This window comes from Myxine glutinosa, chromosome 1 (genome assembly GCF_964187855.1).
Source record: "Myxine glutinosa chromosome 1, kmMyxGlut1.1, whole genome shotgun sequence".
Lineage (NCBI taxonomy): Eukaryota > Metazoa > Chordata > Myxini > Myxiniformes > Myxinidae > Myxine > Myxine glutinosa.
In genome coordinates, this window is record NC_136261.1 from 408,472,659 (window position 1) to 408,488,864 (window position 16,206).

General features: G+C 43.6%; 1 protein-coding gene across 1 annotated transcript in view; it reads right to left on the bottom strand.

The window, feature by feature from the left end:
• LOC137417537 (fibulin-1) overlaps nt 1-16,206 on the bottom strand; it is a 185,830-nt gene that overhangs the window by 86,398 nt on the left and 83,226 nt on the right. The window contains exon 9 of the mRNA XM_068103466.2: nt 2,442-2,579. Coding sequence (XP_067959567.2) covers nt 2,442-2,579 — 138 coding nt within the window. The remainder of the gene's footprint in view (nt 1-2,441; nt 2,580-16,206) is intronic.

Genomic DNA, 16,206 nt, shown 5'->3' on the forward strand with positions numbered 1-16,206 from the left:
ATATATAAATATAAATATACATAGATATAAATATATATAAATATAAATAAATATATATAAATATAAATATATATAAATATAAATATACATAGATATAAATATAAATATATGTAAATATATATAAATATAAATATATATAATATATATAAAAATTAATATATATATTCCATAGATATAAATATATATAAATATAAATAATATATAAATATATATAAATATAAATATATATATACATAGATATAAATATATATAAATATAAATAAATATATATAAATATAAATAAATATAAATAAATATAAATATATATATACATAGATATAAATATATATAAATATATATAAATATAAATATATATAAATATATATACATAGATATAAATATATATAAATATATATATAAATATATATATATAAATATATATATATAAATATATATATAAATATATATAAATATAAATCAATATATATAAATAAATAAATAAATACATATAAATATATATAAATATATATACATCGATATAAATACATATATATAAATATATATATATATATATATATATACATATATATATATATATATATATATATATATATATATATATATATATATATACTGTATATATATATATATATATATATATATATATATATATATATATATATATATATATATATATATATATATATATATATATAAGAATTGCTTTGCAATACATGTCCCCTACCAACATCATATTTTCTAAGTCCAAAAGACACATAACTGAAAAATTTATGAAACACCCTGAAACTCGAACTTGTTCTGTAAATTATTTTCAAGCCAGGTACCAAGTTTGAGTTGAACACGTTAAACAGTGTGGAAAAAAAGTCTAAAAAAACCACAGGTGGAATGGACGGAGAGACAGACAGGATAGACAGACAGACGGATGGATGGACAAACAGACGGACAGATAAACAGGATAGACAGACAGGATAGACAGACAAGACAGACATACAAGACAGACACAAACAGACAGGATAGACAGACAGATGGACGGACAGACAGACATACATACAGACGGACAGAGAGACAGACATACAGATGGACAGAGAGACAGACAGACAGACAGACAGAGAGAGAGCAAATCTGTAGTCCCCTCCGGTGAAACCTAATGAGGCGCTTACGGCATCTACTCGTATGTTTTACCACTCACTCATCATCCATCCTAGCTTCCCGCAGTTTGTGTGTAAATCTTGATGAAAAATCATCTATGTCTGGTGTACAGTTATGCAATCAGCAGTTTGTGTGTTAAAGATTTGAGCACAATAAATCCAACATCCTCCATACCATGATCACATCTCATTCCGATCAATCTGCATTCCAAATGTTTCCTGTACTGTGTGTATTGTATACAAGTTGGGTCAGCTGATGAAGATCAGGTTATTGAGACTTTTGTAAAATGTCAGGTTATTGACTTTAGTAAAAAAAAGCATCAAGAAGATTGAAGTTTACTGTTGTAAGAAGAATTAACGCGAGAGTGCACCACGGCAATGATGGGCCAAATGGCCCCCTAATGCCCTGGTTTAAAGTCATCCGGGATTGTGTAACGGCGTTACACTCCATGTAGTCCCACAGACGGAGGGCCTTTTGTATATTAATTTTCATTCTGCATTTGGAAAATAAATCTTTCCATGTAATTAAGCCTCATTCCCGACAGAACATCGACCTTCCTGCGCAGGCGCAGTTCAAGCTCCGCCCCTCTCCCGGCCAAGGGAGGCACCCGACATGCGACACTTAATGCGGTACAACAAATTTCGGGGAATTGGCCTCGAGGAACGTATCAGGAACAAACACACTCGCTCTTATATATGGACCCCACCAAGACCTCAAACGAATGCCATCGAACACGTGTGTGTCAAGGATTTCATACAGTTGGGGCCTATTGCTAAGCAACTGGGCCTACATTTGGGCCTAGGTAGACTAGTCTATTGCTCGGCAACTACTGTGCATTCTGGGAAGAGTGAGGCAAACAGGGCAGCAGTAACTTATCCTTTAGCTGACCTCATAAACATATACGGTTATTGAGGTTTTCTCTCATCCTTGGGCAAAACTGTGCGGGAGGGGAAATAGATTTCTCCTTACGAAGCAGGCACCATTCTTATCTCTTTCCCTTTCACATGTTTTGATCTTACTAAATAAAACCCTGGCTGGCTGTGCTTAGACTAAGAAAGGCTGTGTTGGATATTCTGAGTGCTACTAGCTTATGCACCAGCTTTTCTTCCATGTACATGTATATCTTTAATAAATTTTCCTGTGATTGCCCGAGTTCATCAGGTGGTCATTCCTTTTGGGGGTTGGCCCCTCGACATGTGAACACATGGATTGGGAGTTGTGATGAAACCGACATGTTTCAAAGACATGTTCCGTCTCCGCGCAAGCCCCCTCTACGCACCGCCCCCCCAAACCTTGGCACACGTTGTCCTCCATGAGTTCATATCCGGTTCCACAGCCAAGCTCACGTTGGCACCGGAAGGACCCGGCTGTGTTCACGCAGCGCTGGCCCATTCGGCAGTCGTGATATTCCAGCAAACACTCATTTACATCTGCGTTACAAGGGAAAGTTAGGTTTATAAAGAAAATGGAACTAAAAATACAAACAGGTAAAGATTAGTTTGTATGGTTATTGAAAAAGAATGGCACTTCACTGAGGCCTGTTCTATATAGGATTAGTAACCGACATGTAGTTATTGATTTCATACTGGATTAACGTAATGTGCATGGATAGCGCTTTAGGTCCCACTTCCCTGGCTCTTTGGCACATACAGTCACATGAAAAAGTAAGTACACCCCATGTAAAGTTTTGACTTTTTCAACATATTTCAACATACAGCTATTTGATCTTCATTCCAACAATATTGACAGACAAAGGTGATATAATATAACAAATATCATGAAACATTTACATTTTGTAGTCCATTGTATAATTTAAATAAACATAATTGCAAATTTTGGATGTGGAAAAAGTAAGTACACCCCCACATTTATCACTACCTCAAATACCTAAAATTAGAATCAGGAGCACCAGCTCAGGTGCAAATGATTAGAACATCGCAAGAGAGTATCTTGGAGGAACCTGTCTTATTTAAACCTCAGACATTTAGTTTGGTTTCCTCTTTGTTGTTGAAGTGTGCGGCGTCACCATGCCTAGATCAAAATAGCTCTCTGAGGCCTTCAGAAAATAGGTTATAGATGCCTACGAGTCTGGGAAGGGATTTAAAAAGACCTCCAAACAATTTGAAATCAATCATTCGACTGTCCGGAAGATCATCTACAAGTGGAGAAGATTCCAAACAACTTCCAACTTGTTCAGGCCAGGCCACCCCAGCAAGTTCAGCCCAAGAGCAGACCACAAGATGCTGAAAGGAGTCTCTAAGAACCCCAGAATGTCATCACGGGACCTACAGGTATCTCTTGCCACTGTTGATGTCAAAGTGCACGAGTCTACCATTAGAAAGAGGCTGCACAAATTTGATCTACATGGGAGGTGTGCCAGGGGGAAACCTTTGCTGTCCAGAAAGAACATCAAGGCAAGACTAAAGTTTGCCAATGAACACCTCGGCAAAGACCAGCACTTCTGGAACAATGTGCTCTGGACAGATGAGTCAAAGGTAGAGCTATTCGGCCACAGTACCAGAAGACATGTTTGGCGAAAACCAAAGACAGCATTTGACCACAAGAACCTGATACCAACTGTAAAGCATGGTGGTGGAAATATTATGGTTTGTGGCAGCTTTGCTGCATCAGGGCCTGGGCAGCTCATCATCATAGAATCCACTATGAATTCTTCATTGTACCAGAGGGTGCTTGAGGATAATGTGAGGCCATCTGTCAGAAAGTTGAAGCTCAACCGAAGGTGGACCTTGCAACATGACAATGACCCAAAACATACCGGTAAATCCACCAAGGGATGACTGCAAAAGAAAGAAATGGAGGGTTCTGGAATGGCCAAGTCAAAGCCCGGATCTAAATCCCATCGAGATGTTGTGGGGGGATTTGAAACGAGCTGTGCATGCAAGAAGCCCCTCAAACATCGCACAGCTGAAATAATTCTGCATGGAGGAGTGGGCAAAAATTTCTCCCAGTCGATGTCAGAGACTGGTAGACAGTTATAAGAAACGCCAACTTGAGATTGTTTATGCCAAATGGGGCAATACCACCTATTAGAGCCAAGGGTGTACTTACTTTTTCCACATGTGAAATTTGCATTTATGTTTATTTAAATTATACAATGGACTACAAAATGTAAATGTTTCATGATATTTGTTATATTATATCAACCTTATCTATCAATATTGTTGAAATGAAGATCAAATTGTTGTATGTTGAAATATGTTCAAAAAGTCAAAACTTTACATGGGGTGTTCTCACTTTTTCACGTAACTGTACCATGAATCCCACTATTTCTGGCGGAATGGTGTCATTGGAAGAGGCTACCAACCAGTAAATCCGAACAACGAGATGTGCCTGTTACTCGTATAAGATGCCATATGGACGTGTAAAAGATACATAACGTTTCGGCATCACCATGGCACAATGGCAGGGCCATATTGACCATCTAACGCCACTGGTGAGCTAGTCGTTACTATGGAGAAAACGTCCAAACATTCCTCATGAGATCTCATAGAATTCCCATGGTAATCAACAGACACTTCTGAACAAGAGAGCAAACATGAAAATGAACAGTTAGAGATTTTTTCCATCTCACTTTTATGTTTTTTTGAACTCACCTGGGACATTCAATCAAAGGGAAAGAAACTAAGGGTCCAAAGCGGCCCCCCTAGATGGGGTCTAAATACTTTACCTAGTTTGGTGTTGAAGCTTCCTGGCGTAGATTTACTCTTGTAAACAGGGAGTAGAGCAAGTCGTTTAGTAACATCTGATAATGACGAGGCAGTGCATGTAATATATGGACAGGATAGTCAGGGTAATATTGCATGCATAAACACCTCTTGTTTGCGGGTGGGACCAGGTGAGGACTTCTCATCACAAAAAGTATCACACGCTACTCCAAAATGGCCCATCACGATCTGGCTGGCTGGTGTGCACCGGCCATGGCGGCGTAGTGTGCTGTGGGGCCTGGAAGAGGCATGCAGAAGGTGGGTGAAGAAGAAGTGCTTTGAGAGGATACGGGGGACACACAAGAGGTCCCGGCGTGCAGGAGGACTCGTGTGAGGAAGAAGCAGTGTGGAAAAGACAGATGAGGGCTGCTTCTGGGCGCACCTCCAGAGTGAGTGAAACTTTCTAGAACAGATCACTGTGTTCTTTGGCTTACCTCTTCGTTGGGCTCACTTCATCGCTGGCTCACTTTATCTTGGGTGCTCCTCATGGCTGGCATGCCCTGTCTTTGGCTGTTATTTGTCATTACACAGGGAGGACAGCTCTATAAAACATGGATGCTGTTCCCAATCAACACCATTACCCTGTACTCCATGCATCGCCGAAGGGAAGTACTCGTCTGCATTATTCCATTATCGTTTGTAGTTTGGATTAGCTTTTATTTATTTCTTATTTCCTTGTACATAAGTTTGCGCGCTCCTTCATCCCTGTTTGTGTCTTTTTGGCTCGTTTGAACTGTTCCGCACTGCTCGTCCCGTCCACATTTCCCCCGATATTCTTTATAAATAAACCTTCAAAAAGGTAAGAAACATGTTCGATACATCTGCTTCCTGTGCATGCCGCCACCCAAAATTTGGTTAATTTGGGGTGACCTATGGGAGTGGTAATAATAATAACCATTCCTTCCTCGCCGTGAGACACACAGGAGTTGCCGAGGCAGTTTCATTGGCTAAGGAGTACAATCCTGTATGGGTCGCCACTCTGATGCAAGATAGTTCAATGGCTAATGAATTACCCTAGTGAGCTGGTAGACATTTTGCAAACCTCGGAAGGATGACAGGCTGAGTCAACCTACTTGGTGTTATTTCAAAGGCACGACAGGGCCCAAACTCAAGATCCTAGGATCTTAGGCCAGCAACCTTAACCGATAAAGCAACACCAAGCATGGGGAGCGGGAAAGAGTAGATTAATTAAAAAATGAACGCAGTAATTATAAACCGTTTGGCTGTTTCCAAGACCAAGGCTTCCTGGTGCAGACAGGCCGTGTTAACAGAGACTGTCTGCCATGACAGTAAGTATTATTAGAATGTGAGTATATTCTATATCGATAGAGTACGTATGATTGAAACGTACATAGGTCTATAAAGTATGTACGATTGGAATGTGAGTACGTCTATACTTTACATACAATTGGAACATGAATCCATCAAATAAAACCATAAAGATTTGCTTGTCCACAGTATGAGCATAAACCTACCCCGACAATGCATCGTCTACACCACACAAACACACAAACACAAACACACGAGCACCACAAAAACACAAACACACAAGCACCACACAAACACAAACACACAAGCACCACACAAACACAAACACACCCACACCACACAAACACACCCACACCACACAAACACAAACACACTAGCACCACACAAACACAAACACACCCACACCACACAAACACAAACACACCCACACCACACAAACACACCCACACCACACAAACACAAACACACTAGCACCACACAAACACAAACACACCCACACCACACAAACACAAACACACCAGCAGCACGCATACACACTAGCACCACACAAACACACTAGTACCACACAAACTCACCAGCACCACACAAACACAAACACACCCACACCACACAAACACACCCACACCACACAAACACAAACACACCAGCACCACACAAACACAAACACACAAGCACCACACAAACACAAACACACCCACACCACACAAACACAAACACACTAGCACCACACAAACACAAACACACCCACACCACACAAACACAAACACAAACACACCAGCAGCACGCATACACACTAGCACCACACAAACACACTAGTACCACACAAACTCACCAGCACCACACAAACACAAACACCACACAAACACAAACACACAAGCACCACACAAACACACAAGCACCACACAAACACACTAGCACCACAAAAACACAAACAAACAAGCACCACACAAACACAAACACACAAGCACCACACAAACACAAACACACTAGCACCACACAAACACAAAAACACCAGCACCACACAAACACAAAAACACCAGCACCACACAAACACAAACACACCCACACCCACACCACACAAACACAAAAACACCAGCACCACACCAACACAAACACACCAGCACAACACAAACACACCAGCACAACACAAACACACCAGCACCACACAAACACAAACACATCAGCACCACACAAACACATTAGCACTACACAAACACAATAGCACCACACAAACACAAACACACAATCACCACACAAACACAAACACACCATCACCACACAAACACAAACACATCAGCACCACACAAACACATTAGCACCACACAAACACAAACACATATGTGTTATGGATTCGTCACTTCCGTTGTGGTTCTCATCCACTGTAAACATTTTTGGTTGCATGTACTATTATTGTTATCGTTTAAGTGAAATAGAGATTACTGTTTTCAAAAGGTAAAAAAAGTTAGTGTTTTAAAAGAAACCGGAAACCGGATCGGGAACCGGACGAAGAAAAGAAGAAGAAGAAGAAGAGGAAAAAGGAGGCAGAGCAAGTGAGGTCGGAGAAGGAGCCGAGCTGCTTGGAGGTCTGGAGCAAACGCTGGCGAACGGGGGTCATTAGCGAACTTTGGGGTTTCCTGAGAAAGGGATTCCTGCGACAGAGTTGTTATCGCTGTGACAGATAAACCTGCGTGACAGGTTTTGCATTTGATTCTGAAGAGAATCATTGGAGTGCCGTTACGTCTCGAGAACGGACCGTTGGCCATTTTGCCTCACGCCTGATTTCGCATCGCTCCAGGTTTTTCACCTCGCTCCAACCATTTCTACGCATCCAGCCGTTAGCTTGGTTGGCATGTGTAACGTGGATTTCGAGTGGGAATTTGCGGTTTGCCGTGTGGGGAGCCGTTGAACATCCATACCCGAAGGTGTGATTTCCCAGTCGCCTCTTGAGGACACCTTTGCCCATCTTTGGCAGTGTGACTGTCAACCGAACGGGATTCTGGTCTCGATACAACATCGTTCTGACGATCACTGGAGCGTGGATCGACTTTGGTTTGAAGCTGGGACAGAGACATTGGGAATGTTATTTTCGCTCACTTGGAGCACAGTGAGTTATATTGTACAAAACTGATGGTACCATCATAGGAATGATATATTGGTTGTACAATTGATTAATATTGTTATTGTACTGTTATTCTTGTGTGACCTTAATACAATACTTGTTTGTTGGTAACAATTGGTGTGGTTTCACCATTGATCTTTGACACACAGAATAACATATCTTTCTGCCATGACTCCTCTCGGGGTTCGGAGGTACAACGTGATCGGGGTTTGGGGAGGAGCACGTAACAGAAATTGGGGGCCTCGTCTGGGATAGAATTCCCTTACATTCCCAAAATTCCCAAATTTGGAATTTTCTAATATTCCCAAATTTTTCAAAAAATTGGATTTTTTTTGTGTGAAGGTTAACAGGTGCTAACTGATAGTCACCATGGTGTTTGACGCAGAAAAGTTTGTGGCATCCCCTAATGAGGCACAGTTCCAGGCGTTAAAAAGATCGGAACTCATGATATTGGCCAAATATTTTAACTTGGAGGTCCGAGTTAGTATGAAGAAAGCAGAGATGCAGACATTGGTGCTGGAGTCTCTAGTGGGACAAGGAACATGGGAAGATGTCGCCTTGGATTGGTTACCCGAGGAAAAAGGAAATGTGGAGCTCCGGATAATGGAGATGCAACTGCAGAGCCAGTAAAGGTTAAAAGAGTTGGAATGGAAAGCCGAGGAAAGAAGAGCAGAGGAAAGAGCAGAGGAAGGGAGAGCTGAAAAGGAACTCGAGGAGAGAAGAGCCGAGGAAAGAGCTGAGGAAAGGAGAGCCGAAAGGGAGTTAAAGGAATGGGACATGGAGTATCAGAAAGAACTTAAACTCAAGGAGCTGGAATTACTGGGAGAACGGAGAGAAGTAGTATCCATGCCGGCTAGTTCGACAACTAGTGAGAACTCACTTCTGGACTTCTGCGAATGCACAAGATTGGTCGTCACGTCTCTTCAAAGCTGTCCCTGCGCGCACGCTTTCGAAGTTAAGTAATTTTTCACAATTGTGTTTTTGTCGAATCTGTATCTATCTTTCGGTGTAAGTACCTATTGGGGTGACTTTAATAGGTTTCTCGGTGTTGGTTTTTCATACCTGTGTACAGAATCGTCGTTTTTTTCGTATCGTGTATTCTGAGGCCCAGTGTAGTACTAGTAGGCTACCGTGTCAGCCCTTGGCTTGAGGCTTCTTTTTTTTGTCTCAGCGGTTCTTCGATCGCGCTGCAAATTACTTTCGGTCTCTGTTTTTCACGGTCTTTTCACCCCATACTTCCTTGTTTTAAAATCTCAAAAAAAAAAACAAAAAAAATATTTTCCTTCTCTGTTCTTATCCGTTTGTTCGTTCTTATTTGTTCGTTCGTTCTTCGACCACGTTGTTCGTGATCACGTGATCACGTTGTTAAAAAATGTTTCATCTGTCCCCTGAAGAACTTAATTTTGTCATATTCTATAACACCTTTTTCTTCTTCTTCTATAAAAGGATGCTTTCGACTTGCTCACCAAATCTATTCATTCCAAAAAAAAATTCCATCTCTTACAGTGCATCTTTCATTCATTCCCTAAACTCTCCAGAACTCCACCCATCCTTCAGCGTCCTCAAATGTATTTTTGACTTGAATGTCTCAAGAAACTAATTTTGCAATAAATGTTCGTTTCCCATGAATCGTACCCTTTTCAAAATCCAATCTCACCCCTTCCCTCCAAATCTTCCCCATCACCCATCTCTTTCAAATCTTCTCCCTTGCCCCTCCCCCCCAAATCTTCCCCATCACCCATCCCTTTCAAATCTCCCCCCCTGCCCCTTCCCTCCTAAACTCCTCCCACACCCCTCCCCTCCGAGACTCTCCCTCACTCCTCCCCTCCTAGACTCCCCTCTCACCCCTCCTCCTCAAAGCGTCCTCCCCGCTTCTTCCCCCTTCCAACTTTCACCTTCTTCTCCCTCAACCTTCTGCCTCACTCTTCCCCCTCCTCAAATAACACCTCACTGCGCCTCACCCAATCACCATCAAACCTTTTGTCTGCCCCCTTCTTCCCTTTCTCCAAGCTATTCTGTAATCTCTGACACACCTTCAACAGCTCTCCCTACCTCTTCCTCCTCTTCCACATCTTACCCTACCGCTCCCCCCACCCTGTTCTGTATCCAATGCTCCCCCTTCCTCTTCCTTAACAGTATGGACCTCAAACATCCGGGGCCTTCGCTCAAACTTAACTGATCTCTCCATACAGGTTGCTTCTGACAAACCAGACGTGATCTGCTTAACAGAAACTTTCCTCATCATGATGTCTCTGATTCCTTGGTATCTTTCCCAGGTTACTCGCTCCTCCGGTATGATAGACCTGAGCCTCGTCCTGGAGGTGGGGTTGCTATCTTTATAAAAAACTCTCCTCCTCACTCGCCCTGCACTGCCATCTCTCCACCTCACCCCCAGGAATACCTTTGGCTACGGCTTCCCCTTCGCTCCCACCTTTTGTTCATATGTGTGTTGTACCGTCCACCAAACAGTGATGACTCCATCTACATCTCACTGTCTGATAATATGGACCAACTTCTATCTACCCATCCCAACTCTCTCTTCCTCATATGTGGTGATTTCAACTGTCACCATGCCAGTTGGCTGGGGGTGGGTACCTCTCTCACCAGCCATGGCTCTTCAGCAAAGGACTTCTGTGACTCACTGGGACTGACACAATCTGTCAATTTCCCAACCCAGATCTCAGTCAACGGAGCATCTTCTCTTCTGGACTTGGTTATGACTAACTTCCCTGAAAATGTCTGCTGCTCTTCTTCTGCTCCAATCGGCTCTTCTGATCATGTGCTTGTTAAAGTGGACATCTCTCTGACCATTCTCAGAGAGCCTCCTCAGCGTCGACGAGTCTGGCATTTCACTCAGGCCAACTGGCACGGTCTTCAAGCAGCCATCAATCATCTGGACTGGTCTCCCATCTCTACTGCCTCTGACATCAACTCATCCTGGGAAATCTTCCAAAGTAAATTGCTCTCTCTCATGCACAGATTTATCCCATCTCGTCTTCAGTTGTCATACCCTTCCTCCCGTCCATGGTACACGGAATCTTGTGGTGAGGCTATTGCCCAGAAACAACTTGCTTTCGTCTCCTGGAAAGCAAATCCAACGGAAGGAAATCTCATTTCCTTTTACAAAGCCCGAAACAAGTGTGTGTCCACCCTCAGGAGAGCCAGGAAACAATATCTCTCCGTTCTCAGGACAGAACTCATCCCTCAGACTCATCCCTCAACTCATCCCTCAGATCTGTCTCCCTCTTCCAAATCCTGGTGGCGTCTGGTCAAATCTGTTTCTGGTGTTTGTTCCCCCTCCATCCCCTCCCTCACCTCAAATGGCCACACGGCTGACACCGCACGTGAAAAAGCTGAATGCCTCAACTCTGTGTTTGCCTCTAAATCTTGTGTCCCAAACCCATCCCTCTCTGTACCCACCGTACCCAGTCGTACCCAGTCGTACCCAGCTACTCCTGGACTCTGTGTCCTTTCCTCCTGACAAGGTGGAAAAGTTTCTGTCAACCCTCAACTCTGATTCTCCAACTGGACCTGAAGGCATCAGCCCACGGGTCCTAAAATCATGTTCTTCCGCTCTTTCACTCCCGCTCTCTGTTCTCTTCACCCTCTCTTTTGCTCAAGGTCATCTTCCATCTGCTTGGAAATCTGCCAACATCACCGCTTTGCACAAAAAGGGTGCAAAAACAGATCCCAGCAACTACAGACCAATCAGCCGTCTCCCAATTATCAGCAAAGTCATGGAATCCATCATTGCTTCAGATATGAAATCTTTCCTCTTCTCCAATGGCTTGATCTCTGATCATCAATTTGGTTTCAGACCTGGACACTCCACTCTAGACATGCTGCTTCTGCTTTCTCAACAATGGATGGAGGTCCTCAATGCCAAACAGGAAATTAGAGCAGTCTCCCTTGACATATCACGTGCCTTCGATACAGTCTGGCACCCCGCTCTGCTCACCAAACTCTCCTCTTTTGGTATCCATGGAAATCTCCACGCATGGCTGGCGGACTTCCTCTCTCGTCGTAGTCAACGTGTGGCCCTGAATGGGTTTCTCTCATCTCCTCTTCCTGTTCAGGCTGGAGTTCCCCAAGGCAGTGTTCTGGGCCCTGTGCTTTTTCTGGTCTTCACCAATGATCTCTCTGACTCTCTTGAAAATCCTCTCTATCTCTTTGCTGACGACTCTACTCTCTGTCGCTCCATTCTTCATCCCTCAGATCGGCAGTCTGCAGCCTCCTCACTCTCTGCAGACCTTGACAAAATCACAGACTGGGCAAACAAGTGGAACATGTCTTTCAATCCTGACAAATCTCACACTCTTACGATGTCTCTCCGAAAAGACCGACTGGACAACCCTCCCATCCACTTTCTGAATAATCCTCTCCAAGAAGTTCTGTCACTCAAGCGTTTGGGTCTCACTATCTGCCATGATCTTTCCTGGGAAAACCACATTTCAAATCTGGCCTCTAAAGCCAGTCGCCGACTGGGCATCCTCCGTCGTGCGAAGTCCTTCCTTGGCACACCAGAGCTCCTCACCACATACAAGGCTTTCATCCGCAGCTCAATGGAATACTGCTCTCCCCTCTGGCCTGGTGCTCCTGCCTCACACCTAGCTCGCCTTCACGCTGTTGAAACCAAAGCATTCAGAATCATTGGAATCTCCCGCGATGAAGCTAACTCCAAGGGCCTCTCACTCACTCACCGCAGGCAGGTTGGTGGTATTTCCGTCTTCTACCGACTCCTCTCTGGCCTTGCCCCCCCAGCTCTCTCTGGGCTCTGTCCCGCAAATATTCCTACAGGTCGCACAAGATCTGCCTGCAACCCTCTTATGGTTAAACTGCCAAAATCAAGACTCTCTGCTCACCTTCACTCCTTCATTCCTCTTTTCTCCCGCTTCTGGAACAAACTCCCTCACTCTCTTCAATCCCACTCCACCCTCCAAGTCTTTAAAACAGCTGTTCACCACCATCTCTTATCTTCCCCCATCCAAAACCTTGATCTTTTCTACCCCTGCTAATTTCACCCCAATTCCACTTTTTTGAAATACCAACTTCTGTCCAGGAAGTCCTTGGTGTCCTTGTGTTTTATACTTCTCCCTCCCCCCCACCCCCCTTCCCTTGCCTCCTCCCCCCAGGCCCTCTCCCTTCCACACATCTCCCTGCTCTCGGATGTTGTGTTTGTGTGCTTCCCCTTCTCTCCCCATCTTGTCTTCCGCTCCCTCTTTTTGGGTATTTTGTTTGTCTGGTTGAATTGTTTGTGAAGTAAAGGTTAGCTCTTTCACGAGCCTCGTTTCAGTATACAAAAAAAAAAAAAACTCTTGGGATGTTGGTGGGCATGTGAGGCTGGTTCCACCCTTCAATGAAAAGGAGGTAGCCAAGTTTTCTTTTTTACATTTTGAGAAGGTGGCTCAAATGCTAAAATGGCCTGTGGGGTCCTGGACTATGTTAGTGCAAAGTGTTCTGGTGGGTAAAGCTCAAGATATACTTTCGGCTTTACCGATTGACCAATGTGCAGATTATGAGAAAGTGAAGAAAGCCATTCTCAAAGCCTATGAATTGGTCCCTGAAGCTTACTGGTAAAAATTCAGGAATGCCAGGAAGAAGGAGAGTGAGGCCCATGCGGAATTTGCCAGAATGAAGGAAACCATGTTTGATAGGTGGTGTAACTCGAAGGAGATTGGGAAAGACTTCAACCTGTTACGACAATTGATCTTGGTGGAGGAATTCAAACAGTGTATCCACGTGGACATTCAAGTACATCTGGATGAGAAGAAAGTACCAGAGTTGTATGAGGCAGCAACCGTGGCAGATGACTATGTCTTGACACACAGGATGGGGTTCCACAAACCTAACTTCCCGCCTAGAGTTAGCCAGGGGAGTTATGGTAAATCAGGATCAGAGAACAAATATTCATGGAGGCGGCCTAGAGAGGACTATGGGGACAAATCTGATACCGCGACTTTTAGGGATCAGAAGACTGCAGTTCCAAGACATACCTATCTTCCAGGGGGCCCGAGGCAGACCACGAGTTTTTCCTCTGGGCCTACTTGCGCTTTTTGCAAGAAACCTGGGCATTTGATGTCCCAATGTTACGCCCTGAAAAGGAAAAATCAGGAGCGGAGTCAGACTAGTACAACTCCGAATGCATTGGCCAATGCGAGAAATCGTCCTTGGAGGACAGTGCCTTGTGAAGGTTCCCATGCCAAAGTTACGGCATCACAGAATGACCTTGTTCAAGAGGGTTATAAACCTTTTATTTCAGAGGGGTTTGTGTCACTGGATGGAGACTTAACGAACCAGAGACTTGTTAGGGTATTGAGGGACATAGGAGCACATCAATCTTTGATGCTTGAGGGCATTTTGCCATTGTCAGAAAAGACGGCAACTGGTGTTAGTGTTCTTTAAAAGGGGGTTGGTGGCTATATTAAAGCTCCTCTTCATGTCATCCATTTAGAGTCTGATTTGGTGTCAGGACCGGTCACTGTAGGTTTACAAGCCACTCTTCCTGTAGAGGGAATCTCTTTTATTATCGGGAATGATTTGGCCGGTGGTCGAGTTTCTGGTAATCCGATATTGGTTGAAAAGCCCAGTATGGAAAATAACACCGCACAGTTAGAGCAGGAGATTCCGGGTATCTTTCCATCCTGTGCAGTGACTCGTGCTGTGGGTAGGAAACGCTCTGAAGAGAAGGAGAAGGAAGGCGATGTGGATTTGGGTTCCTTAGAGGTATTGGAGGAAAATTCTGAAAGAGGTAATAGGAAAGGGAGTGACATCAAGGAACATAAGGAAAAGGTAGCATCTGGAACCAAAAGAGGAAACGAAGTGTCCGTCGGAGACATCTGGGAACGAGGTTGAACAAACGGTGCTGGTCCGAAAGAGACTTGTTGAAGAACAACACAGAGATTCGGAGATCCGGAGTTTGATTGATAAAGCCGTTTCAGAGGAAGAGGCTATGAAGTTACCTGTTGGTTACTTCATGAAAGGGGAAATACTCATGAGAAAATGGAGACCACCGGAGGTGCCAGCAAACGACGAGTGGAAAGTTCATTACCAAATTGTGGTGCCACCGCCGTACCGGAAGGAGATATTGAGTTTGGCGCATGAGACACCTTTGGCCGGACACCTGGGAGTGAGTGAACAAGACATGTGATAGAATAGTGGTACATTTTTTCTGGCCAGGATTGCGACGTGATGTTGCGGAGTTCTGTAAATCTTGCCATTCTTGCCAGCTGGTGGGAAAACCTAATCAGAAAGGCCCATCCGCACCTTTAAAACCAATTCCAGCTTTTGAAGAGCCATTCAGCCATGTCATTATTGACTGTGTAGGCCCTTTACCTAAAACTAAGGCTGGACATCAGTATTTGCTGACCATCATGTGCGCTTCCACAAGGTTCCCAGAGGCAGTGCCTCTTAGAAAAATTACTGCGGCAGTTATTGCGAAGGCCTTGATTAAATTTTTCACTTTGGTTGGCCTACCTAAGGTCATCCAGTCTGATCAGGTTTCCAATTTCATGTCAACACTTTTTCAGCAAGTGGTACATCTGTTGGGAGTGGAGCAAGTAAGATCAAGTACTTACCATCCCGAGAGCCAAGGGGCCTTGGAAAGGTTCCACCAGACATTGAAGAATATGATCAGAACGTATTGTTTTGAATGTGACAAGGATTGGGATGAAGGAATACCCTTATTGTTGTTTGCTACGAGGGAATCTGTTCAGGAGTCATTGGGATTCAGTCCTTTTGAACTTGTGTTTGACCACGCAGTGCCAAATTGGTGAAATTGGTGAAAGAACAGTGGCTGCGGGAGGAGTCACAGTCAACAGTGGTAGAGTATGTGTCAACGGTTAGGCACAGATTGGCAAAGGCTTGTGAAGTTGCAAGAAGAAACTTGAAAGTGACACAGGATAAAATGAAAGTGAGACATGACAAGAAATCTCAGATAAGAAATTT